The following is a 27,132-nucleotide window of genomic DNA, read 5'->3' on the forward strand; positions in this document are numbered from 1 at the left end:
CGCATATTTAATAGATCTGTCGTGAACATCAGTCTAAAATTGAGCAGAAGCACTGAACATCAGCTGCCTTAGTTCGCAACCAATCGATATATCTTCATCAATAGGTTCTTTCCAGAGTTGCGCTTTTAACCGGAATCCGGGCACTATTCGAAATCTACTTTAAAACACGTATTTACTTAAAACTAAAACCAAAACCTGTCGACAACACATACAATCTAGCACTTTGTATAACTACACCTTTGAACATTTAAATGAACTAAACCCAAAAAAAACACTTCTTCTACCTCCCCTTTGCAATGTACAGATCCACTTGTTCTCAAGTGGCAAAACAAAAATTACATCAAAAACCAATGAACGGTCATGGCTGTTCAGCTTATATACAACCTGCCATTGTTAAGCAAATATTGACCACAACAATTTTTCATAGAAGAAGAGAAAAGGTGTCACACAAATTTCGACAACGATTAGTGCAAAATCAAAGAAAAACAACTAGTCAGCCTTTCGGGCAACTTACACCAAAATTTATTTATAAATTCACGAATAATTTTGTTCAGTTTTTCGCACTAAAATCGAGAATAAGAATACTAGCACTAAATTTGCGCAAAAACAACGTGTGTTAAGGGGGAAATTTTAAGCAAAATTCTCCGGTAAACACTGAAATCATCAAGGGATATGCTGCAAGCGTGCGCAACTTTGAGACGAGGGTGGGTCTTTCATCTTTTCGATCCGTTTCATCATCCAGTTTCCCCAGTTTCCCGCGGCTTGCTCCTATTTGGTCCACTTCTGATTTTTACAGTCTCACAATCAATAATGACATCGTCCTGTTGACAGACGCATTATAATGGACACAGGTAAGAAGAACACGAACACATCATAAATCTTAATTTTTTTCCATCCCTTTCCACTCCTATCGGATGCTGCAGCATCTCCAGTATTTAAATTAAATCGTTCCTATTTTTAAAAACATTATAGAAAACACATAATGTAAAAAATAGGAAACTTGTTCTATTTACGGAAGAGTTATTGATTTCTTGTCATTTGTGATCGCACGACTTTAATTAACAAGGGTACAATCAAGTAATTGCAGAAATTATTTAATTAGAGAAAAAGTCTTCCACCAATTAATTGCATGTGATTAATTCTTTCTATACTTTTATAATGAAACAAAAAAAATCTAGTTCAATTCTTCAACCAGGAAGAAATCAACTCTAGAAATTGGCTTGATTAATTTTAGGTCAAAATAAAGCAACTATGTAATGCCACCTTATTTATTTGTCTAGCACATTTGTTGATACATCACACGTGATTAATTCCCTCGAGATACTTTTATAGAAAATTGAATCATCTGCTAGTCAGAGTTCAAGAAACTCACTATTTATTAGTAAAAAATTTAAAGGTGATTTGTTTGTGTGACTCATGTGTATTATTAATTGTTGTTGAGTACCCAGATAATGGTTCAATGATGCACCACTTTGAAAAATTGGGTCTTAAAAATAGCCCCGAAGTGGGTCGAGTTTAAAAGATTAAATCGGTATTCAGGTATCAGTCACCTAAAATCCAAAAATAAACATTGCTTGCAATATTTTTTTCACACACGGAGGTGATTTTTTATGATTGGCTATGCAGGTTTTTTCCAAACTTTAGTGCTTTCTGGGAATAATGAAGGTGAAAACAAAATCGTCACTGCTATAAATGGCAGTTAGGTAAAGAATATTTATTTAGAAAAGCATGAGTCACGAGACAATTATTTTTTGTCGCATAACTGGCTTAACTTTTTATTTATGATTTCTTTATTTGGTCCTAAGTAAAAATTTGAACTTTTTGGATATTATCGTGGTAACGCTGTATAGTGGGTTGCTTACACTCCAGGCGACTGTTTCAGAGCCAACCGGTGACACTGTGGATGAACTGAGGCAAAGATTGAACAATATGAAGAGGTTGATGGCCGAAAGGCAAAGAACTGGGGATATCGATGAAGGGAGGAGGTCCAATGCTGTGGGAATCATTGACGGGAGTTTTTTAAGCGTTGTTTTTGGCGTAGCATTAGTAGTAATAATAACAGTTAGTGTGTATGCATTTTATAATCTGTATCATGCTATTCTGAAGAAATTTCCTTCACATCACGAAGAACTTTGAAATGTTTGTAATTAATTACTATTTTGTATATTTGTACTGTTATTAAAGGTTTTTTTTTTGTATTGAAATGAAACACAATTTTTTGAAGATTTTTTGTAATTATGTATAAGTTATGGACTTCAACAAAACTACAAAACAACTATGTGGACAGTCTGAATTTTTATAAATAAGTTCCTTACAAAACAATAGTGAAGGCACAATTTTGTTAATGCGATGGTGTCGCTAAATATACAATGTGCACCTATTTGGTAATTAGTGACCTGGTACTTCACCATCCATCAATCATTTCGCACCTTTTTCTACCTAATCGTTCATGCCAGGGCTTAAGATACTATGAGAAAAATCACAACGACAATTTCAATAAATATGTTGATTCTCTAGTCACAAAAAATACTTCCTTATTAATTGAAAACTAAAATAATATTCCAAATAAACGTCCTTTAAATATAGATCAACATAAAAAACATACGATTAATCATTACTAACTAAAAACTAAAACACTGACTTAATTTCATGATAAACTATGGCAACATTTTATGACATAATATAATAGTGGGAGTTTAACCCGTAGAACTTTATATAGTTAGGTTTTTGATATATAAATTCATATATAAGTAATAAATAAAATACACTAAGAACTGAAGTCTGCTTATGAAATTAATTCATTTTGCGACGACTTAATTCAAGACCTACTTCAAAATCACTGACTTCATTCCATGACTTAAATATTCCTTTACCACTAGCCACACTTTAAACCAGCTGCATAGAAGTAAAAAAAAAAATACGCAAAATCATAATTTCTACTGCATACTATCTTATAGTGAATATCTTTATTGGTACACAGCCATTTTCTCAAACAGTAAAGCATTGATCATGTCATTAAATTAGTAATTTAAAGCTACCCAAATCTGCAAAGGCTGCTATAAATCCGTGACTATTAAAGCTTTTCTCTTCCTAAAATCAATGCTTCACCAATCATAGACTAGAATGCAAATTAAATGGCGAGTTGAATGACTAAAATTTATTTAATGTGAGGCTCCACTCCAAACCCCTAATGTTTATAATGCATTCAAACACTACAGCCTTGTGTCACTTCATCACTGGACTGCTGGCTCCAGCGACATTGATGATTGTTGTTATTGCTACCACTACGTAAACTTTGTTCTAATTCTAACAGTTGTCCCATGAAATTTAAATTGGGGGATATTATAGGCCGGCAAGCTTTCACCAATTTGTACGCTTCAACCATCGACATTTGTTTATATTTCATTATATAAGCGATCGCTATTGTGGCGCTGCGGGAAATTCCGGCCTGGCAATGTACCAACACCCGTAGTCCGTTGTTCCTCGCTTCCTCTGCAACAAAAAAAATATTTATTTAGCAAAATCGTGACAAATAAATTAATTTTATTCTACTTGGTTTGATTTCCTAGTGCATTGCTTCCGGAAATCTTTATCTTCCGGCAAGTATGCAACCTTCAATACGCCAACGTTGAAGGATAACGTGTGTAATTAATGAAATAATTTATTTTTATTTCCGAAAGTATTTGGGGCCGATTTAAATAGAATGAACCGCGAGTGGGACAGAAGTATTTATGAGTCATTCTCTTTATTAGAGTCTAAATTTATTTTCGAACAGACTTAAAATATGAAATACCATAAAAAGGAAATTGTTGCATTTTATTGGTTTGTTTCGATTGATAAGCACGTGCCGTTTTTATGAATTATAGCATGGTTTCGAATTATGTAAGCAAATTTCACCAATGCTGACATTTCGAGAAATTTAATTAACAATAATATTTATAAGAGTATTGACCTGGACGATTTCGTAATGGTGGATTTGGAAAAACATAGGCCTATTGCCGCAGTGACTATTCCGTTATAGTCGCTAATCGGTGTTTACTACCAGAGGTAGGGCTTTAGGGCACTAACACAATTAATGTCTTGTGCATATGGTTACGGGATACCGCGTATGAGTCACGGGAACGTCGGCCAACGGCCCTTGAACAATGAGTAGGATGAGTAATGATTGCTGTGACTCAAAACTTCGACAAGGCCGTTACCCAGCCGAATGTGCGCCATTCATAAGAACTTGCACCCATGCTTTCACTCTGGGACAATGAATGCATGGAATGGAACGGAGGTTCTTGCTAAATAATCACCGTTCTAGGCCTTTCAATCGAATTAACATCAAGAGAGGAAGGCAGACATGTTCCGCTCTTCCTGCATGCTTGAGGTCACCCCAAGTTCAACACAGGAATTACATCGAAAATGAAATGTAATTTGGAGTTGGGTCTCGTAACTCACCGATAAATTCGAAAGCCTCTTCAAAATACTGTTTGAGGTTTTGATGTCCGTTGTCGGTGGCAGGTATTTGCTTGTACGTGATCCCGCAGGTTTCGTGGTACCCGGCCAGCTGTGGTGTAACATTAAGAACGCAGGTGGTGCCGAGATCTTGTAGACAAGACAAGTCAGCTGCATTCTTGCTGTTGCCCAGATACAAGAAGGGCAGAACTCGAGAGGCAGGATGCGAATCTATATCGGCGAGGGCCGGACAGGAGGCCGATGAAGGCAAACCCCGAGATGTTAGACCGGTGACCAGAGTGTCTTCGCACAAATCCTTGTGTTTACGATGGAATTCGGTGTGACCTCCTGAAAAGAAACAGAATGACTCATAGTTGAAGCGTTTACGACAATTACCCGTGGCGGACCCGATACTGACGTAATTCCTGCACTTTCAACAAATTTACCTTTACAATTCTTCATTTAATAAGAACAATGAGGACGGGTGGAAACCAACTTTCGGTTTTACCGGAAATGACCTCAACTAAATTATAATAAATACTCCAGACTCCGGCCGGTTTACGTCGACTGACCTCGCAGATTTCGGAATCTACTTTTGAAACTTTCTATTCAAATAAATTCCAATCAAAGCCGCAAATACTAGTAAAAGGCAAACAAGTTATTTTTCGCGTAGAACATAGATAATTCAAATTTCGCGCCAATTTATTATTGCATTATTTATGATTTAAATGGGAAATTTGTAATGTTTAAAAATTCAAATATTTGTACAGAATAAATTATATAAACATGCAGTAATTTATTTTGTACTTCCTTGTGTGAGACAATTACTTTATTGTACAGCGTGTCCTAAGTTTTAGGGCGGCCCAAAAACAAATAATTCTAATTGATTAAAAAAATTTTTTGCTATTGCAAACTATAGAGGATTATATAGACTTTAATTTAGTACTTTGATATTGTTCAAAATATTTAGCGTATGTCAGCGAGACCTTAAAAACCAAATTTGGAAACATTTTTTTTTTTAATTAATTGGAATATTTTCTACATGATAAAATTCCTTGATTTTTTTCTAATGGTAACTGTGAAAATTGGATAATGTAAAAGGTGATATATTTTGATTTTAATATTGAACATTGGGAATTTTGGTAATTTATGGCAAAGTTTGGGATGATGTGCTACTAATGCATTGACAATAGAGCGGAGGCTTCACAATAGAGCTCGGGTACGTCATAAATGTCAAGAAATTTTGGCCTGATGACCAATTACCACAAACCCAACCATAAATTATTGAAACTTTCAGATTTTCAATATTAAACTTATCAACTTTTGCATTATTCTATTTTTACAATTATTATTAAAAAATTAAGGAATTTTTTCATGTAGAAATTATATTATTTAAGTGAAACTTTTGTTTCCAAATTTGGTTTTTATCATCTCACTGCCATACGCTAAAAATTTTGAATAATATCAAAGCACTATGAAGTCTTTATAATCCTTATAAGACGGCATTAAAACTTGGGATATGTATAAACAAAAAATTTTTCGAACATACAGAGAATTTTATAATTTATTATTAAGCAAAATTATGGGCGCCTAAAAGGGGGAGAGGCCACCTGGGATGATAGAAGTTGCTATATTTTTTATTTTTCTTTAATAGAAATAAATGACTTACTATGCAATAAAGTCTGTTTTTTAAGGCTTGATAAATCCAAGATATAGATATAACGGGACATATTATTATATCGATGTATACCTTGAATTTACCAGACTCTAATTATGCAATTGTGTTTCTAGTTTTTTTACACAAATTTTTAAGAAGCGTCCTCGGCAGCTGAATGAGTCTTTTTTTTGTAAAATTAAATTTTGACAAAAAAATTCCGGAAGTGTCCTCATTGACTTAATTGTGGAAAGAATAACTTAGATATTATTGTGGACAAGAGTTTTGCTAGTAATTTTTTGCGTAATAACGGGGCTAGTTTGGCCTGCGTAAGTCGGTTTTTCTAATTTTAATCATAGTTTGAGCGTGTCCTGTTTTGGCTTGGAGTCAAACTGACCCTAATTTGTTTTTGGATTGATAAAATAGAATGGAATGAATTATCGGCTGTGAATAGGCTTTCATTACGTATTAATTTTTCCAAATTCGGGTGTTACATAATGGCGGCGTGCGTGATTTTCAGTAATTGGCCACGTGACGATATTAATTAGCTCATTATTAGGTCAGGACAAACAGAAATATTCACACAGCATTTAAATTAGTTCATTTTATTCATGAGTGAGACAAGAAGGGTAGAGGAATTTGAAATAATGAATAATAATCGTAATTAGCATAACAAACGAAGTAAGTGAGTCATTTCATAAAATCTGGTGCATATTGGGGGTATTAATAATTGAATAAAAATTATTTAAACACTGGCTCATGATTCATATCTTCAACCCTCTAATAGTGGAGGGATCATTGAAACCGTGGTGTTATTTGTTGGTTGGTGACTCACTAAGATGGGAACAATAACGAATCTTTGCTCGAAAGCTCTTCCAGGACCAGATGTTGGCCCCCCGCCTTTTTTATTTAAATGCTCTACCCTTATCGCACTAGCCGGGGGTAATTGTTTACAATCAACACCCCGAAATTGCAGATTTATACACCCCTAATTTGCCACACTGACGTCATCCAACCGCACTAATGCAAATAACAAACAAATAACATAAACAAATTTAAAATGACTAAGTGCGAGATGTTTTCATAATAAAATGGTCTGACGATTATTTAATAAATTTCCAGTTAAAAAACCCCGGACACGAGTCACAAGGATCATTTTTGGACTCAGGTAGATTTCACAAGTTGCATTTACGGTGAATCACCCTGTAGAAGGGTGCGTAATGACAGATGACAATACGTATGACTCAAATCGAAATGATTTAGTCAGTGAATGATCAAACAAATCAAGATAGTGGGCTAATTCTGAGGGGATTCCCCCTGTCAACGTTACCAAAACACGGAAATGGCTAAGTGTGACACTTTCCGGCCACTGATATGCCACAATTTAACACAATTCTAATTTATGGAAAATGTATCGGGTTATCGTTTAGATATTTCATTCATTATTCAGATCTTCGACTTTTTTGGAAATAAAGCATGACTCATTTTTGAAAATTTATAAATTCAAGCACATCCAATTGTTTTTTTTTTTTAATTTCAATTTCAAATCAGTCAATTATGAATATGGAAATTGTGAATGAAAACACTTACTTTGTTGAGGTATAGGCCTAAACCTCAAAACTAGACAATTGCTGGGCCTTTTAATCCTCATTTTTGTTTGCACTATACACAATTACACTTAAAAAAAAATCACTTCAATTATACAGACTGTCAGATACTATGCAAGTGATTCCGTACCGAAACGATCACTAAAGTGATGTGAAATGGAGAGGGGACTATGCGTCATTCACTGTCCATTAATGTTTATGTTCTGCGTCATTTTAAACACTCAAGGCCGAAATTGAAATCCCCTTGTACTTCCAGAAATCACCACAGTTTTTTTTGTTTACCATATTCCCCTTCCATGAGTAATAATAATTAAGAAAAGTGAAGAAAAGCACTGACTAATCCTGTTATTGTTTATTACCTGCGAAAATTTCACTAAACCCTCTCATAACGTTATCACCCAGCAAAATCTGCTCTTAACAGATAAGTTTAATTGTCCATGATTCACTAAGCAAAATGTCAAAATCAGGATCATAGATTAGAAAAATTAATCATAAAGGTGATTAGGATTTTTCGAACTGACTTTTGATTCGGATGAAATGAACAGTGAATCATTCGGGGTCGGTAAAATTTCATTTTAATAAATTATTTATTAATCACATATGAACAAAACAAGACATTTTCCTGTCGGATCGATGGAAAAGCAACATGAATAATAGGAATGCAAATTCGACGATGATTTACACTTGTTTAAACAATGACATTTCAGTGGAAAAATTATTCAACTTGCGGTATTGAGTCTTCAGTCCGAAATACGGTTTACATTTTAGGGTGCGTAACTTTGATAACGCACTGAGTCAAGCGTTTAGTGTGCAGCACCTGCCTTTAGTCACGCCGATTAAAATTAAAAAAACATTTAAGAGTTACTAAAGAGGAACTCCTTCCGATATGACCAACTGGAAAAATATTTAAATCAGCAAGAATTTGCATTATCAATTTAACCTTTGAAATAATGTACTAAATAATCATCGATGCTTTCATGCACACCATTATGATGGATGCGATTTTTCACAATCATTTTCCATTTCCCATACGAGATTTTATCAGTTTCCACTATATTTTGATATTTCTCAACCTAAGCGGCACAAGGCTTAGTCATACAACTTTGATATATTGTATTTCATAACGACCTTTATTATTTAATCGCTCCTGACAAAATTACGCTACGATATAGTGATAATAACATAAGTCATAACAGACTTTTACACACACAAGTTGTAGAATAGTGTCTCAATATATTTGAATAAAAATACCTCTTTGTTATTTGGCAAAATTATATTTTTATAATGTTAATAAAATGATAATGCGTATGAGTATATAAGCATTTGTTGTGTTTTAATCTCTGTTTTAATTTAATTTTAATCCCACTTTCTAAATATTGAAAAATGCAAATTTGATTACAATTGACTACACAATTCGCCTAATTGACAAATTGGATGATACACCGGCTTCCAGTATTACAAAATTTCAAAAGAAATATGACTGTGAAATCCCAAGAAGTGTTTATAATAATCGGTATTTTTCTACAACATTTGGAATTTCACAAAAACAATTCGTCTTCTTTTTTTCCATAAAAGTGACATTTTCCTCCGAATTCTTGAAATAAGTAGACGATGATATTGCCGTACTGATTTGTATTTACATTGTGCTGTATTAGTCATGTCTTTTGGCAAGGACTAATGGTACATAAATACAGTCACATATTTAACCGCTTGAGTCAAATGACATCAACTTTTGTTTTTAAAATGACAAATGCGCCACAAACTGAAATTTTAAAAATAATTTTAAGAAAGTTAAAGTTTGTTCTTCTGTTCTACAAGTCATAATCATAAAATGTAATTGCAATTTTTCGCCACAAAATTCTTATAGACCATAAATAAAACAAACAGCAACTATCATAAACCACTCGGTATTGTTTCCACAATTTACAACTTATTTAAATCATAATCCATAAAAGCTTATGGAAAAATCCAGCAGTTTAATTGAGATTTTAAATTTATAATTAGAGTTAATTAAGATAAAGAGACTAAAATCAATATCAGGATTCGTTTTTCCTATTTTCACCGAGTGGTACGACATAACGATTTTAACAATCACTTTTAAAAGTGTTACCGACACATATTTTTAGATTTGTATTTATTTATCAATTAATCTTTTTATTGATCGTGCAAATTTCAAGGGCCTTTATTTCTTATAATGTTTGATTAAATAAAAATAAGTAAAAAAACACGCACGAAACGGACTTTTAAATTTATTTTACAAGCATGAAACAAATTTATCAAGGATAAGTACTTCATATCAGTACAATAGATTAGGAAAGAAAACTGACGTCAGTTCTCTCATAACTGTGTGTTAAACATTATTATTTAAAAACATATTTATCGAAGAAATTTACAAATAGATTAATTTATTCGAGACAAGACGTAAACAGTTAATTATTTCATAGTTAGCCATGTGGGTGGCAATAAATTTCTTTAAGTGAAAGTACAATGTCAATAAACAACTCAGGTATCAATTTATAAAATCATCTCTGTTTTTGATTATATCTGATCCGAAATATCTTCACAGACTTTGATAGGGAAATAACAAAAAATAGGGAATTTTTCCCTTGTGACGTGAGACTTCCACCTTATGATAACCAAAATCGAGTCATCTAGTAGGTGTAATAGAATAATTCATTTATTTATGTTAATTTAGAAGATAATCTAAATAAGTAACAAAATATGATTCACTATGTTGTTCTTGTTGGTCAACAAAATCAGTATTTAGTTTTTTCGGTAGAGTAAAAAGTCTTGTGTGACGGTTGATAGAAATGAAATTATCCACTTTTGATTGTTGCTATCTGTATAATTATGGATGTTATTGTCAAAATAGCACTCATCGGGAAAACGAGCCGTGTGCAAAATACAGAATTGTCGATATTTTTGTCCAGTAACGTCACAGCTTCTCTACAAGGTGGATAACACTTCGTGACTCAGCTGACAATTTTAGGGGAAAAACTATCGCAAAAACTGACGTAGCTTTCTTTTTGTTTTATTTGTACACAATAGAGCTAATGTGGCAAAACAAATTTACAACGCAATTAATAGATATGAATAAATATTTAAATATTACTTAACAGTTACAACACTATTGCTCAGTTTTAAATCAAATATTTGATAGTGTCATATCTTTTTATAAAACGGTTTTTCTCAAGCAAAACTCGCAAGTGCCTTGCAATTTTTCTACTACGCAGTTTCGCTTCAAAAGCTCAGTATGAAAGTGTGACTTACCGATGAGGAGCGAAGGTTCCTTGTTATCTTCGACGAGGGAGGACAGTACGAGCAGAAGAGGCTGCGCTGTTGTAATCCTTTCTTTATCACACGTGTTATCGTCATAGACGATGACCTCCTTGAAGGCCCTCCGTTTGAGCACGTCTTTTCCCTCCCTCGTCGTGGCCAAATCGGCCAAAGTGGCCTTCCCTTGTTGCAGCCTTCGTCGGTTGAATCTATCCGAGCAGTTGATGTTGATAGCGCCGTTGATATGATTAACGTTGTATGATATGAACGGGCGACAGTCCAAAACGATGAAGGATTTGGGGCCATGCCTGGCCGCCTCGAGTTTGATCTTGAGTCCGTCAGGATCCACCGTTTTGACCTTTTTCAGGATGAGGGCCCTCTGGAGAGTCGCGCTTTCGGCGCAAGGACTCGTCGGCAAGCTCACACTCGGAGTATCCAGTTTGCAACGTTTGGGGGGACTTAGAGTGAGATGGCCCGGAGTTGGGGGTCCAGGTTCACTAAAACTTCGGTTTAGAGGAAGCTTTAGACCGTCCCGCGGCCGACTGCTTTCGAGACACACTGACATGACGCTGGTTACGCACGTCACGCGCTATATCTGGAAGAGTTGAGGAAAACTCACGTTAGTGCCAACATGTGCTGTTGTTCTCGGTTATAAATGCAACAACACCCCCTTGAACGGTCTATACACCCCTCCACGCAAACCTGACTCAGAGCTTTACTTATCAATGAAACTGGGTGAATGACTGAGTGATAATTACTCCTTCCTGTTGCATGATGTTGTACGAGAAGAACAATTTATGTAATTTAATTAGGGGTAATCCTAATGCCGATTAGGTTGCTTTCGGCCACATGATCGACTTACGGAGGGGCGAAAGCAACAAGTTGACAACTGATGAAATTTGATTAATTCCTTATCTATCACAATTAATATCGTTTTAATCAGGAGCAAATCGCAATTGTTATATCAGTCGATTATTATTATTATTATATTTGACAAGATAACAATAGCTCAATTTCTCTTGTAGGATTTTTGATTTTTTTCCAAATTAAAAATTAATGTTTGAATAAACACGTTATCAATCTTGCGGAAGTAAATGCAAAAGTTCAACACAATTATCTAATCAGTTAGGAAATTGTGGTCGAGTTGTAAAATTTTGATCGAATTTTAACAGTTCCGTAGAATTTTGGATTTGAAAGGCTAAACGTACTTCTAAATATAGAACAGGGAAATGTCAACAAAAGCGTATCGAGGAAAAACAGGAAGAATTTCCCATTTATCGATTGTTTATAAAGTTGTCAAATTGACTGACGCGTTTCATTTAAAGGTCGCAAAAACGTAAACTTACCGAAGTTGGTCCGTAAGGGCCGTTAAATCCGACAGTTTTGACCCAAGGTGTTTAAAACATTATTTACAAATAGGAACACATTTCACAAATATTAACATATTCGGGCACAGAAATTTCCACTAGAGTTCGCCGATTAAATGATAGACACGTTCAATATGGAACATCCTTAAAGGCGCGAAATTTGCGATACTAACTAAAATAACCTCGTATGCGTATAGTCGTCGATGACGGATGAATATGAGTCAATGAGTCATGCACCATACAAACCATTCAGTTCATGCCCGCATTGCAATTCCTTGTTTGCCATTGGCCAGAATGTGACAATCACGCATGCGCATTCAACACCGATGACTAATACTCATGATTCTAGTCCAATCTTTCGAAAATGATTCATTCCATTGTGATTGTAGTCGATAACTTATTCCAATTCGATATAATGTCGACCTATCTATCTCTTGTTTAGACATAGCACTATTAGAGATATTACATATAGACATTAGATAAGGCATTTTTATTTGCCAACCTTGCGGGTATCTGCCGCAGAAACCAGGATATTTTCGAAATATGACTCACTGCTATTCAATAATCAACATTCCGATTTGAACGAAACTACTAGTAAGGCCTCTTCAGAACACTTTGTTTTTTAAGGATTTTGACCTTGTTTTCAAAGGTATATTTAAAAAAGCAAAACTGTATGGGCTTGTTCAGCACATAACACATTTTAAGGATTTTGACCTTGTTTTCAAAAGTATATTTAAAAAAGCAAAATTATATGGGCTTTTCAGCACATATCATTTTTTTTATCAAATCTACCCCGTTTTTCAAGGTATCTTTGTTAAAAGATAAAATTCGACTTTTTGCTCCGTTTATCTATTGGGCCATTTCAGAACACATATGAATACGATTTCGGCCAAACAAATTCACCTTTGAAAACACTTATAATTTGCCTCTTCGCCTCTGTTTTTCGCCACTTCAGCACAAAAAATGAATACGGTTTCGTCCAAACAGGTTATGAAATTAAAAAACATATTTTATACCACTAAGATAAAATAATATCAACGGTCAGCACATAAATCGTTGAAAATCAATATAGTAACGCCCCTTCAACATACAACACTGTTTTTTTAAGGTACATTATTCAAAAAGCAAATATTTCAAAAATTCTTTGTTTTAAGGTATTTATATTTACCATTTACCATTTTTTATGTTGATAAGTTATGAAAATCTCTAATTCATACCATAAATTGACTAAAAGGTTTTGTTCTCCTACTGGCAATTCGAAATTGTGATAACAACATTAAAAATCAACTTTCATGCCCACATAAATGAAATTTCATAAACATTTTCAATTATTTATTATTACAACACGCAAAACAAAATTTAATTTAATTAATTTAATCTTCTGCTGGGTTGCTCTCCTCCGATGATCTGCAAGAGTAAAACAACTAACATAGTTCAAATAAAACTTCCATTTGGTTGTTCTTACGATTTAGATCCCCTAAAGATGTTTTAAAGTGCTCTTTGTCATCAAATGAATCAAACTCGAGTTCGATCTGGACTCCATCGGACATTTGCAGTCTTACTCTTCTATCGTCTTGGGAGGTGAAATCCGTCTCGAAAAGCGGACGGTGTAATTGAAATTCTTTTCTCCTTGTATTCAACTCTTACACGAGTCGTATTCAGTCATGTTCACATATCCGACAAAATCCCTTTTTTTCGTTGTTAGTTCAAAGTTAACTGAAATCGTCGAAAGTCTTCAATGAGATAATTTTTACTCCAAAGAGTTTATCAGTTATCCGTTTTTTTCCCATTTTTATCTGTAAATATAGAAACGTTGCAGATTGCTATGTTTACGCATACAAAATTTATAGTTACATATTATAAATATCAAATTCGATGAATTTTACATATTGTATTACTTACCTCAAACTGATGAATAATGGAATCACAGGACGAAACCGAAAAACAAGAATTAATATCAACTTTAATTGTCAACACTGTGTGTAGTGTGTATCACAGGTGTGTATCAGTCAACAATCCCAGATATTTTGCGCATACGCACACGAGACTCGTAATAAACGGGAAAATTATTTTCGGTTTTCCGTGATAGGCAGCCCAATTATCGTTCCGCCATACAAATTGTATAGGCAGTTATAAAAATATATGTATAGTTATCTGATTTTGGCACTTACAAAATACACCTTTTCAAATTTATAGTCTTCAGTTACTATTTTTAATTTGTGTTTTGACATTATACAGGCTGTATTATGAAAAACGCCCCAAGCCATAAGTCCATTATAAGTTATGACTACTTATGACAATAGTTCTTAGAATAAAGTTGAACATTTTTTGTCATGTATCGTTTGAGATAGATGCTAAATTAATGCTGTTTTCTGTTTCACAGAAAATGACATCAACTTTACGTTTTTAAATGAAACAACCTGTATATTTTACCACTTTTGGATTCCTTGTTAAATTGTCTTTTAAAAAGTTTTTATACCATATGCCTAAAACCAACCGTTCGTGAGATATTCGCCAACTTTAAAATTGAAACAGACACCATTGATCCAGTGGCGTAACGTGGGTTTTCGCCGCCCGAGGCCGACAGAAAATTGGTCAATAACTGTCTATAAGATTTTTTTTTCTAATATTTTTAATCTCTTATCTAAGATTTTTATTATCCCCGCACCAAGAGAAACTTGTAGAGGTAGGGCTAACGAACATAATCCCGAAGTATCTGCGCATGCGCCATTTCCGGGAATTTGGATCCCACTTCTGGATCCTGGTTCCGGGAATGCGAATCCCACTCTTGGATTCCGGGAATCCCCCACTGCAACTTCTGAGAATTATGATATCATGATTATTTTTAGATCCATGAATCATAGTTATTTATAGATTTGATGAGTTACCGCTATTTTTAGCTTGTGACTCTTTAAGTATTTTATTTTATATTTTGGATACTAAAACATATGAATTAATAAAATAAAACAAATAAACTTGAAATAAACGTTTATTTATATTTAATATTTATATTATGTCCTAAAATTTTAAAATAATCTACTTCACATTTCAGACAATTGCTTCCTTCAATCTTCGTTTCCACTTTACATTTGGGGCACACAAATTTCACTGGAATGGGCATTATGTTGAGGATGAGAAAGCTGTTGCTTATTGCTATGCTATCGTGGTTAAATTGTTAGTGAATAAAGTATAAATAGTTGGCATATTTATTTCATTCAGAGTGCAGTTTTTAATAAATTAGAAAAGCAGGTAATCTTCGGGAATCCCCTACCACAAATTCTACCCTGATGTAATGACTATTTTTAGATCATGATGTCACGGTTATTTTTAGATCGATGAGTCAACATTCGTTGAGTCATTGCTATTTTTAGATTGATGAGTCACAGCTATTTTTAGATTGTGACTCATTAAGAAAGTCCCTAACACCTCAGACCCCTTAGATTTCCTAAAGGTGCTGTGAACTCAGCTATGGGGATTATTCATTCTTCTTTCAGTTTAGTGGTTGTGTGAATATAGTTTATGAATGATGTTAAAGAATTTCAAAACAACAGTGCAACCACAACAGCAGAAATAAGTAGATTCAAGATTCAACGTCACAATAATAACCATATTCAAATAATTCAAAACAGTGCAACAACGGTTGAAAAAAATAAGCGTAAGAAACGTTAATGTTCATCAAGAAAAACAAATACAGAATTTGAAGAAAATGTACAAGGACCGAATGAAGTTGCATTTGCTGAATTTGAAGCGTTTAGAGGAAGATTTGGAGATATATAAAGTTTTAATAGATTTTAAAAAGCTGTCAAATGTTCTATTTGTAAATCAATTAAATCTCATTCAAATTTTGTTAAAAGTAAAAATCATAAATATGGAATTGGATACATATGTGTTATGACTGTAAAGACAAAATGATAAATTTACTTGTAATATATGCTTTATGGATGTACCGACACGATATAAAAGAAGACATTTCAAAAATATATGACATGAAAAAATCATATACAGGAACATCAGTATCATTAAATAGACATAAAAAATGTCAAATGTCAAAAAATAAATGTCATTTTTTTTCATGTTTTTGGTATTTTATCTTACTTGAAATTTTTCTCTGGGGCGCGAGTTCTGGCGCACCTGTATTTTCAGCGGTAGTTGGACAATCGCTTGCAAAATGACCAGGTTCTCTACACTTAAAACATACATCATCATAAGATAAAAAGACCCTATAATTTGTGTCCTTGACTTTTAAGACCATAGAAGAAGGTAATTCAATAGACTCATCTGGCTGAACAAAGACTTGTCTTCAAAAACTACAAATATGACTAAATTTCTGAGCTTCACTTCCAAACCCTGCTCTAAGAAACGACATCGAAGAGGCTAATGAAAAACCCAATCTTTTAATAAGGTCTTCGACTATAGTGTGAGGAATAGCTGGATAAACCCTGGATAGAATAATTCGCTTGGCTCAAAAATGATGTTTCTTGCTCCAACTATATTAGCTATAGTTAGAACATAATCAATAAGCTTTACACTACTAAGTACTACAGCCTGTTCATTTTCCGGAAACAGTGACGTAGACGCCGACATTTTGGAAAACTAAACCATAAAATAAAATAAAACAAGATTTGCTCCCCGTGAAGAGACAAGCCGCACGCCTCTGGCGAGCACGCCAGCACAATCGCCAATCGGCTGCGGGAGATAACTTGAAACAAAAACAAGCTATTATCGAATGCCAAAATCACTGATCCAAAATTATTATTACCAGACGAACGGAAAATTAAACTTAACTTTTAAGCAATCACGCAACACGCAACAATACCACCCCAAAGAAGACATCTTTGGGGAGCAGTCTATCGAAAAGATTCAAATTTCTCTCAATAAAACCCCTCGAAAATCACTTCGATTCAGAACTTTTATCGGCACGGTAACACTCGAGTTTATGATTATGATTCATTTATTTGTAAATCCAACGTCATGGAACTTCTAACTTTAAATGTAAACATCGACAATAAATAATATCAATTATAAGCAAGCAGTACTCAAAGTCAAGCAGTTTTTTAGAATTTTTTCTTCTGTTGATTTTACACATGACCATAAAAGACCAAAATAAAACACTTAACTTGCTCACAATAGAATATCGACCCAAATACCTATAGATGTTACAAATGATATGAACCATGGTTGATACTCTAATTTAAGAATTATGTCTAAATTCTGTTTTTGAGCACCCACTTATTGAAGTAAAAATCTACAGTAAATAGTGACTAATACTGCTTTTTTTGTATTTTATCAAAGATTAAGTTTAACTCATAACTAGTTAATTATTTGTCGATAAAAATAATGTACAGGGAATTTTCAAAGATCCTGCTTCGGCATGGTAATTCCCTGAAAATATCTTTCATCTAAATCAGTGAAACGGCTAAATAAACAAATATGGAAAGACTTTGGCTTCGATAAACACCAGAGAAAATTTTAATTACTAGAATTTTTTGTAATTAAATAATGCCTCCTCCTTCTTCGAATATTATTCAAACTAATTTAGAAGAATCACATGGGTGCTAAAAACTGGAAATATGATTTAATCAAAATTTTGCGGCTATTTTTCAACACAGACCATAATATGCTCTGACTAAATCAATATCAACATCATCGTCACTAAAATCAAGTATACAAACTAATATTGTCACATGATGAGGTGTTCAATGTAATTGTTAATTCACTCTCATTAAATGCGTGAATAACAAGATAATAAAATGGATGTGTACAGTTTGTCCTTTTTTGACTTTCTAATTTTTTTTTGCATGTCATGTTTTGTTAATAATGATTGAATAAAGATTTTAATAGTTATGTAGTTTAGGGTAGGCAACCCATAATATGCCACGACGTTAACTGGCTGCATACACCTAAAAAACTATCAATCAACCCATAATATGCCACAACTGTAACTGGTTGCATACACACCTAGAACTATCAATTTGAATTGAATTAGATGAAATAAAAATTCAACTAAAATATTTTATTAAATTAAATACTCGTACAACAATGTGTAAATTCCTCAAGTGCCTATACAAAAAAGTAACAATGATGTTAATACAACAGAATTGGTGACGTATGAGTAGGTTGATTTAAATAAATGTCATTTATCACTATTTTATAATACAAATATATACAGCATTTTTATCACATGTTCATATTAGACAGCAGTAGTGTTACTGTGGCCACAATTTTACGTTATTGCAATATAAAGATAGAAAACTAATAAAACTAACTTTTTGGTATTGGAATCAAGAAAATCAATGTTTCTTCTAAAATTTGTACATTCTTGACTTAAGAGGCACACAGATAATGCAATTAATATATAGCACTTGTGGATGATGGTATTATTTAACGTTTTGATGGTGGTAATAGATGATTTGGTAATTCTGATGGTAAATCGTTTCCGTCGATTTTAATATTTATTAAGTGCATTGCTAGTGCGAATTCTTCATTATCCAGCATTCCGTCTTTATCAACATCGGCCAGTTTCCATATTTTACTCAACACAGAATTGGGTAACTTCGATTTAACCATTTCCGATTTGGCAGCTAAAACAAAAATTTTATTACAGATTCATTCAATAAATATTAAGTTTGTGTTACCGTATTAATAAATACTTTTTTTAATTAGTATATTTATCTTATTTCTTATCTTTAGAGCAAACAAACTTACAGGTTGTTGTATCAGTAAAATTCCAACTTAGCGATTTTAGATTACAAAAATGAATTAAAAATCAAGCTCCAATTCGCTTCGACCGTATATATTAAACCAAATTGCAAATTTTTTCTGCATAATGTTTCATAACCGTTATAACAAGGCCGTTTTTATTGTTCTAATTACCTCAATTCGGCGGAAAACTTTTACCAAATTTGTAATAAGGAAATTCTGTATCAGTTAGTCACTGATAATGTCACATATATGTATAAGCATGACACCACCGAGCGGATTGAGGAATTTTAAGTTTTTAGCACATCTGAAAATTTTATGAGTTTTTAATTGAAATTTTACGGCCAGAACTAGTAAACACAAGAGACTTTTATTTGTATATTTCAGGTGGTAAGTCGCACATGTGAAAGTGATTCTCGTTAAATTTTAAAACCCTAAATGGCAAAGCTAATTAGACACTGGAAGAGTGTCAATTAGGCGAAATCGAAAATATTAATTTTTTATTGGCGTGAAGTGTCACGCCTCAGTGATATGATAAAATTCGAAGAATCGTTAAGTTTACAAATCGATTAAATTTGTGTTTTCATGATTACCAAGTATTACTTATATAACATTATCTGATAAGATATCTTACCCATTCCTGTGACTTTGCCATCGGGGGTGGCAATTTGATCAAAAATTTGATCGTATTTTGCTTTTTCTCTATTGACGATCCAATCAATTTCGCCAGCTCCGGCATCAATTCCTTCTCCCTTTTTATACCCAAATGGTGACACAGTGTCCTCGACGTTAACAAAGGCCCCACCTTTAACATTACCCGTTGTTTCGGTATTATTGACTTCCTCCAATGGAATTTTTGCCATTAAATGAGCAATATCGTCGGCCAGCATCCGATCGACAATTTCCAACAATTTAGGCTTTAGTGGATGAAACTTTGTAAAATCTTGATTGGCCAAAATCTCTTGCATTTTTTTTATTTCGGGGAAATCTCCCGGCGAAATCTGATGCTCCTTTTGCAATCTTTCGTAAATCGTTCCTAGACCCTTGATGAGGTCTTTCTTTTTCGAATCCTTGCCAAAGACAGACGGCATTTCTTTCCGAAGCTCGGAAATAATATAAGCATGAACTTTGGCTAGTCTTGCCCGCTTGATTAAGTCGTTTAGTTTTCGCAGAGCGGCATTTCTGGGAAGAGATTGTAAGTCTTTAAATAAATCTTGTTCCTCGTCTTCGAAAAGTCGCCGATTGACATCGTAGCGAAGTGGTTGGTCCCAGAAAGAGCCAATGTAGACTCTGGCGACTTCAGGGGTTTGGAGGACTTTCCCTAGGGACCACATCAGCGCTCCATAGACCCGCATGAGCTGCTGGTGGTCAATCATGTCAGCCTTGTTAAGAACAATCCGGATTTTATCATCATGCCCACGCAAGGCTTCAATTGAACGCCTGAATTCATCAGATATGTCCAATTTGTGAGCGTCAAACAAGAGGATTATTCTGTCGACCCTCTCGGCGAACCATTCTAGGACCCCAGTGAAGTCGTAGCCCCGATCAACTCGTTGTTTTTCTCCAGAGAGGATGCCAGGGGTGTCTATGATTGAAATGTTCTGTAGAACAGGCGAGTTAACCAGGGAGCATTGTAAACGGTTCAAAAAGGCATTCCCAAATTTGCCAAGCGGCCGGAACTGTCTTTTGGGATCAACGACGAGGGCATTCCCTGGGATTATTCCCTCTTTATCATCGTACATTACAGCTATAAACCTGTCTGTGGTCGGTTCAGGACCGATTCGGATCCCCGGGAAGTCTCGTTCCAGGAGGTATTTGATAAATGTAGTTTTTCCGGTTGAATACTGACCAACTAATAGTATCATCGGTTTTGCATCGAAGTCGGAATCTTCAAGTTGGGGCGAGTGAAAGTCGTGGAACTGATAATGCTGCTCCAAAGGCAGAAGCTTATTTTTGTAAATGGTTTTAAGTCCTTCGACGACATTTTCGTACACTTCGGTTTTATTATTGTCTCTAGTTAACCAACTAAACATTTTGACACAAGTTATAACACTGTCTACTTAATAAATAACTTGAAATGCTCTCTAAACGGGCGGAGTGACATATCTCTACACTAATTAACTGATTTGATTACACGACTCTTACGGTGGGGGGAGTGGAATCTCTATTGCCAACGTTGCATTTTTAGAAACGTCAAATTTAAACCAATTGTAAGGAAAACAATTAGGTACTCACAAAGTTAAACAATTCTTTAACCAAATTGTGTAAAAAAATAGAAAATGAATTATTTTATTAAAATTTCCAAAAAAAGTCAGATAGTATGCAACCAACAATACACCTAGCAAATTTTCTCGAGGGGCGTACCATTGTTATTGTCGCTTCATTTACATAATTGTCATCCTTAAATAAATAAACTCCTGTTCCTAATGTGTTGCGTAAGAAATGTAATTAATATGCTCATTTTGATTAAATTAAATAATGCGAGGTCAGTTGATAGCTTTGAAGGGTGACTACTTGATGTCCCCGCACGAGTTTGTATGAATTGAGAACAGTAGGAGGAGAGGGTTGTCGACTAATACTACAAATGAGTTGTCTGCCATCATTTATTCTATGAAAGAAAAATACATTTATAATAGTTGAACTCTTCTATATTAAAATAATATATCTAAGACATACTCTTCCGTAGCTTCGAGAACAATAATACTAAAAAAACTATTGTCATTTTGTGTTTTTATCACAACAAAGAAGTTCTGAAAGAGGTATTCAAAGAAGGTGTCGCACAGTGCGCGGCATCTGCTTGTTCACCCTCGTTTCAACGATCCCCTGGTGTATCGTGATCGGCAACAAGATACAAGAACTGAAAAGCAATAGCCAACAACGAGATTCCTAACAAATCACCCATCGACGTTAAATACGGAATAGCGGAGTTGTCAGGATCTATTTTCTTCTTCCACATCCAGTGTATCATGATGTATGCAACATACAATAAAGTGGCTACTTGCATCACAGCTGCACATAAATATACCACTACAAATAAAGAGCTAAGGGAAGTGTCTCCACCTTTCATGTAATCAATTGTATAGATAAATATGACGTGGCCAGGAATCACCATTGACATCAAAACGCGTGTTGTTCTAGCGTGCACTCCTTTACCGCAAAAACTAGTTACAGGTGATATGAAAATGACGTTATCTTCATCTACCATTGACTCAGATGTGAGGATACCTAACTCGGCTTGTTTATGTAACGCTGTTGAAATCCTACTAGCTTGAACTGCTACAAGGTTGCCTCCGACACCGTTGATGACTGGTTGGAAAACTGCAATGCCTTCGAATCTGGACACCATGAAGTCCAAGATTAAGCCTCCCATTGAACTTATCAACATTGCGACCACAACAGGGGTCCAACCATGGTACAGGACGTCTTTCGTATACACGTTTTTCTTGGCGATCCAGACCCAAAGGGGGATAGCCAAGATGTAGCCAGCGATTATTAACGGTGCTAACCAGTCTTGGGTGCCTGATCGATACAAATCTAAGTATGGAGTGACGCGAAAAAGGTCACTGTCTTACCAAGAGAGTCATATAGTACGGTTGAAACCCAGGAAAGTAACGTTAATGATGTGATGTCTCCTAAACTTGCCGCTATTGGAGTAGCGACATTATCAGGATTGATATGACAATGTCTTGAGAAAACAATAACGCCAGCTGTTATTAAACCTAAGACGAAACTGGCTATTGACACTGTTACTAGACTACTGGCACATAACAAGTAAGCACGATCTAATTCGACGTCGTAACTTTTTATGGCTCCCATTACAACGGCGACTACAGCCCCCAAAAATCCTACAACTATGGCCTGACACTGAAAAATAACAATGTAATGTTTTTTTCACAATATTGTCGCAAATTTAATACCTGGATAAGTATTAGATTGCCAACAATAATGCTTATTTTTTGTTTAGTTGTATCCATATGACCAAGATTAGCTTGTGTTGATAATCGTGACGCTAGCGTCATTTCTAAGTTGCCTTTTAAGCCCAAAAGTGCAGGTACCAATATTACTAGTTCTGTGATTTCTTCAAATACTGGCCAATGCTGGAGAAAGAAAATTTGAAAATTTGTTTTTGCGACGTGGCGGTTACAGTACCTGTATTTTGTCTAAAACTAACCCAGCAAAGACCATTCCAAATCCTGCTATGAGAAATGGAATAAAGACTTGTATTGCAATCGAAAAATACGTCTCCTGGATCTGATCTTCATCATCATAAATCTTTGCTTCAACAACAACATCTGGAAGTCTTCCATTATCATTATCACTATTATCCTGTGGAGACTTGACGAGGGTTATTTCCGTATCAATTGGAGGACCGGTATCGAAGGCACTTGATGGGCTCGGTGTATCTGAGGATCTTCGCGAAAGCTGAACATGATTGATACTGCCCATGGCTTTAGATCCATAGTTTTCTTCACTAAAACACGAAAATCGGCTGGATTTTTGCAAAAGTCGCTACCATGCAACACTAGTACCTAGGATGATAATGAGTTCTTGGATTATGTTGCGTTCTGGTAATTTTTTAGGCTCAAGAGCCCGTCTAACATACACGCGACTACATCATGTGATGAACTGATTCTATCGATTTTGTCTACGTCTGGAAATCATGAAAAACGTCTCGACGCCGGTTGTTACAGGCGACACGGCTGCGCAAAGGGCAATGATGAGGTCCATTCAAAGGTCAAAAGCAAAATTATTTGGCGGGAAAGGGTGGGACCAGACGGAGAGCAACCAGTTTTTGATTAAAAAAAGGGCTAAGGACACCGACAACGGACGTTCATTCAAAACGAGTCAAGTGTAATGTTGAATAATTGTCGCAAATATTACGCAACTTTTTTAAATACTGACACGATTTTTTTAGTGATGAGATGATATGAAATTTTTTACATTGACCTGGTGCCCTTTGCGACGCGTGGGTTTGTTTGGCACTCCATACTATTCAGACGCATGCACTATCATGGCAATGTTACGTAAAAATTACATTTTTTTTCGGTTACAAAAATTTCAAGCGGAAGCAATTTGTAGTCAAAGCAAATTTGAGTAAAGTGTGCTAATATCTAAATGATAAAATAATTTTCCGAGCGACAATTTCATTAAAATCGCCTTGACATTACAATTTTACGTGGTACATTAAATTTGCCTGTTTTTATGAAATAATTACCTGGTCATCAAACAAGCCGAAATTTCGGAAACGTTCAAAGACTTTGTGGTAAGTGGATAACACAGTTATTTTTATTGAAGGGGAAAAATGCTTTGATTAGGGAAATGTTTAAATCGAGAATAGATTGGCGGGAAACGGTGCTATGACTTACATAATTTGAAAGCGCCTATTGCCTAGGTTAATCTTATTGAATATAATAGCAAATTTCCTGTGCTCTAGTAAAAAGTAAGTCAACTTCTGACACAGACCTGAAACTAAATCTAACTTGGAAGCAATGTGGCACTTAAAGCACGAGAAATTTAAAGAAAGACTCTTATAAAAAAAAAACAAAAACACTTACCCCGTGGTCATCTGCAACGCTTTTTGTTTCTACTAGTGCAAATTAGTTTGTTATTTTGCTCAAAATCCATCCTTCTCGTGGGAATACATTTATAATCACAATACACTTAAATTTGATGACGATAGAATTTTGTCCAGTTGATCATTAAGTTTGTTGTGAGTTGGAATAAGACGTGGTTTTTTATTTCAAACTTTGCTATGTTTTGAATTTTATTGCACCTTACAATTGTGAGTCTTACTCCAAACTGCTTTCTGCGCAATTGTCCAGCAATGGCCCCAAGTTATTATGGTCATTATGCTATTACGCCCTCATAGCGTCGTTTAAATGCGTGAAAATGGTCCATGAATTTGCTATGAGCAAGAGCCTTGAGTTACTATTTGCAACTGGTGTACGGATCCACTAATCTTGTAGCAGTTTCCTTCCGCAACCACTGCCCAACTAGAGTAACAATTTTACGAACACCCTGTGTAATTCCCAAAAATAAAAAACCAAGCGTTACAATGAAATAGAAAATTTATTTATCTCGGTACTGTATATAATAATATTGATATATATCGTATGTACATAAGAATAGCACCAATGAAGCAAGTGGAAATTTATTATAAACGTACATTGAAAGTAGTTATTTAATCATCACAAGTGGCCTTTTAGAATTCATATTAGTTTTTTAGATTAATCACCAACGTCGCTATCTCGGTCACCGATAAGGAACAAAAATTGGAAAGCTATGCCAAGAAGTAAAGTCCCGAGAAGATCTCCTAATGCTGTTAGATAAGGAATGGCAGAATTGTCAGGATCGATGTTATGTTTCCACATACTTAAAGTCATCACTTGTGCGATGTAGAGTAACAAAAGGACTTGAAGAAGTGCCGCAATTAGATAAACAACCATAAAAATTAAGGTGAAAGAAGTATGACCGGCTTGAAGATAACTAATAGTGTATGAGAAAATAAGATGTCCCGGAATGACCATAAGCATGAGCATGCGCGCAGTCCCGGCATGACTTGTCTCACGACTATCACAGAATGCTGAGCAAGGAGTAATGCAGACTTGCATATGATTTGGTAATTTTCCAGGTTTCGCTTTGCTGTGAAGTTCAGTTGAAATGCGACTTGCTTGTACAGCGACTAAGTTTCCACCAACTCCATTAATGACTAGTTGAAAAACAGCTACACCTTTATACTGCGAAACAGTAAAATCTAAAATCAAACCCCCGACGCTGCTTATAATCATCGCAGCAATGACAGGAGACCAACCACTAAACAATACAGTACAAGTATACTCGTTTCGGCTCGCAATCCAAGCCCAAACTGGCACTAGAATCAGTCCTAGAAAAATAATAACAGAAGTCAGCCACGGATGGCTGTCCATACTATGATAAAATACCGAGGCGAGCCACGATAGACATGCCAAAGTTGTGAGATCACCTAAACTAGCGGCGATAGGAGTCGCTACATTATCAGGATTGATATTAAAATATCGCGAAAATAGTATTACCCCGACCATTACTAAACCTAGGATAAAACTAGCACCAAAAGCTGTAACAATACTACTGGCACATAGAACAAGTGCGTGGTTTACGTTTATCACACCAGATGGCACCCAACCGAAAATAACGGCAGCTAGTGATGCTAGAAACCCCACGACGATGGCTTGACATAAAATAAGAGCCAAGTTACCAACTATCAGACTTAACATTTGTTGACGGGTGTCTAGATGACCCAAGTTTGCATGTGTTGACAGTCTAGACGCCAAAGTCATTTCTAAATTGCCTTTAAGGCCTAATAAGGCGGGTACGAGGATGTATACTTCAGACACTTCTTGGTATACGGTCCAGTGTTGAACTTTATCGAGAAGAAGACTCGCAGCGACCATTCCAAAACCAGCAAGCAGGAATGGAATGAACATTTGGATAGAAGTGGCCCATAATGACTCTTTTTGTAAAGTCACAACTTCGGGTTGAATTAAATTGTTTTTCTCTAGTAAGGTACAAGTGTCTGAAGCCCCTTCTTCATCCCACTATAAGCCGGTTCAATAATTACACAACATATACAAAAAAAAAATACTTACAGGTTCCTGATATCGTGGATTCATGTTGATCGACCCATCTAATTTATCAGCCAGCCTTTGTTTACGATGTTTTATATTACGTCTTAAGTCCATTTTAAATAGAAACTATTTCCGCCCCTGTAAAAACCCTTATTATTTCAATTTTGTAACACAAAAAACTAACCTTAAAGTCGTCATTGTAAGTATCATCATTTTTACTATTCAATCACAATAAAAGAAACAAGTTACGCAAAAGTATAGGAAAACGATTAAATATCAGATTAACACGTACACAAATTAAAATGTAAGTAATCCAAAACATTTTAACACAAAACGTCAAAACTGACACCTAGCGGGATATTTGATTTAGTCGGGAGGACCAACACAGCTCATCCAATATCCCTAGACGATTATAATCATTAATGAAATTCAAATTTAATTTGAATGAAACAAACAACATTAAATAAATATTGATTTTTTTCTTT

At 34.9% G+C, this 27,132-nt stretch overlaps 5 protein-coding genes and 1 long non-coding RNA gene across 7 annotated transcripts; 1 reads left to right on the forward strand and 5 right to left on the reverse strand.

The window, feature by feature from the left end:
* Positions 1-36: 36 nt before the first annotated feature.
* Positions 37-2,380, forward strand: LOC123006775. The gene is made up of 2 exons (XM_044401535.1): positions 37-851; positions 1,883-2,380. Exons 1-2 carry the CDS (start codon positions 842-844, stop codon positions 2,134-2,136), a joined length of 264 nt encoding a protein of 87 aa, XP_044257470.1. The 5' UTR covers positions 37-841; the 3' UTR covers positions 2,137-2,380.
* On the reverse strand, positions 2,215-12,569 carry LOC123006774 (dual specificity protein phosphatase 10). The gene is made up of 4 exons (XM_044401533.1): positions 12,324-12,569; positions 10,972-11,572; positions 4,444-4,788; positions 2,215-3,492 (listed from the first exon to the last, which is right to left on the reverse strand). Exons 2-4 carry the CDS (start codon positions 11,540-11,542, stop codon positions 3,206-3,208), a joined length of 1,203 nt encoding a protein of 400 aa, XP_044257468.1. The 5' UTR covers positions 11,543-11,572; positions 12,324-12,569; the 3' UTR covers positions 2,215-3,205.
* Positions 12,570-13,663: 1,094 nt separating this feature from the next.
* LOC123006564 lies at positions 13,664-14,378 on the reverse strand. Its single transcript, XR_006412816.1, has 3 exons — positions 14,247-14,378; positions 13,810-14,140; positions 13,664-13,751 (listed from the first exon to the last, which is right to left on the reverse strand). It is a non-coding gene; the product is annotated as an uncharacterized LOC123006564 (long non-coding RNA).
* Positions 14,379-18,342: 3,964 nt separating this feature from the next.
* LOC123006172 (EH domain-containing protein 3-like) lies at positions 18,343-21,189 on the reverse strand. Its single transcript, XM_044400447.1, has 2 exons — positions 19,678-21,189; positions 18,343-18,925 (listed from the first exon to the last, which is right to left on the reverse strand). The coding sequence occupies exons 1-2, from the start codon at positions 21,074-21,076 to the stop codon at positions 18,726-18,728; spliced, it is 1,599 nt and encodes a 532-aa protein (XP_044256382.1). The 5' UTR covers positions 21,077-21,189; the 3' UTR covers positions 18,343-18,725.
* Positions 21,190-21,641: 452 nt separating this feature from the next.
* On the reverse strand, positions 21,642-24,943 carry LOC123006597 (solute carrier family 41 member 1-like). 2 transcript variants are annotated; one of them, XM_044401186.1, is made up of 5 exons: positions 24,599-24,943; positions 23,193-23,514; positions 22,961-23,140; positions 22,616-22,907; positions 21,642-22,562 (listed from the first exon to the last, which is right to left on the reverse strand). In XM_044401186.1, exons 1-5 carry the CDS (start codon positions 24,607-24,609, stop codon positions 21,856-21,858), a joined length of 1,512 nt encoding a protein of 503 aa, XP_044257121.1. In that variant the 5' UTR covers positions 24,610-24,943; the 3' UTR covers positions 21,642-21,855. The 2 variants fall into 2 exon arrangements, with proteins under 2 accessions (XP_044257121.1, XP_044257122.1); XM_044401187.1 differs by lacking the exon at positions 24,599-24,943 and adding an exon at positions 23,573-24,535.
* Positions 24,944-25,093: 150 nt separating this feature from the next.
* Positions 25,094-26,996, reverse strand: LOC123006598 (solute carrier family 41 member 1-like). Its single transcript, XM_044401188.1, has 3 exons — positions 26,832-26,996; positions 26,669-26,785; positions 25,094-26,617 (listed from the first exon to the last, which is right to left on the reverse strand). The coding sequence occupies exons 2-3, from the start codon at positions 26,759-26,761 to the stop codon at positions 25,271-25,273; spliced, it is 1,440 nt and encodes a 479-aa protein (XP_044257123.1). The 5' UTR covers positions 26,762-26,785; positions 26,832-26,996; the 3' UTR covers positions 25,094-25,270.
* Between the last annotated feature and the right edge of the window lie 136 nt (positions 26,997-27,132).

This window comes from Tribolium madens, unplaced genomic scaffold (assembly GCF_015345945.1).
Source record: "Tribolium madens isolate multiple individuals breed KSU strain unplaced genomic scaffold, Tmad_KSU_1.1 Scaffold_2;HRSCAF=44;Tcas5.2_LGX, whole genome shotgun sequence".
NCBI classification, from domain to species: domain Eukaryota; kingdom Metazoa; phylum Arthropoda; class Insecta; order Coleoptera; family Tenebrionidae; genus Tribolium; species Tribolium madens.

Coding starts and splice junctions, on each gene's coding strand:
- LOC123006774 (XM_044401533.1), bottom strand. CDS start 11,542: ATGTCAGTGTGTCTCGAAAGCAGTCGGCCGCGGGACGGTCTAAAGCTT. Junction 4,789..10,971: donor GGAACCTTCGCTCCTCATCG/GTAAGTCACACT, acceptor GTTTCTTTTCAG/GAGGTCACACCGAATTCCAT. Junction 3,493..4,443: donor AGAGGCTTTCGAATTTATCG/GTGAGTTACGAG, acceptor TTTTTGTTGCAG/AGGAAGCGAGGAACAACGGA.
- LOC123006597 (XM_044401186.1), bottom strand. Junction 23,141..23,192: donor TAGTTTTAGACAAAATACAG/GTACTGTAACCG, acceptor TTCTTTCTCCAG/CATTGGCCAGTATTTGAAGA. Junction 22,908..22,960: donor GCAATCTAATACTTATCCAG/GTATTAAATTTG, acceptor GTTATTTTTCAG/TGTCAGGCCATAGTTGTAGG.
- LOC123006172 (XM_044400447.1), bottom strand. CDS start 21,076: ATGTTTAGTTGGTTAACTAGAGACAATAATAAAACCGAAGTGTACGAA. Junction 18,926..19,677: donor TGGCAAAGTCACAGGAATGG/GTAAGATATCTT, acceptor TTTTTGTTTTAG/CTGCCAAATCGGAAATGGTT.
- LOC123006598 (XM_044401188.1), bottom strand. CDS start 26,761: ATGGACTTAAGACGTAATATAAAACATCGTAAACAAAGGCTGGCTGAT. Junction 26,618..26,668: donor ATCCACGATATCAGGAACCT/GTAAGTATTTTT, acceptor ACCGGCTTATAG/TGGGATGAAGAAGGGGCTTC.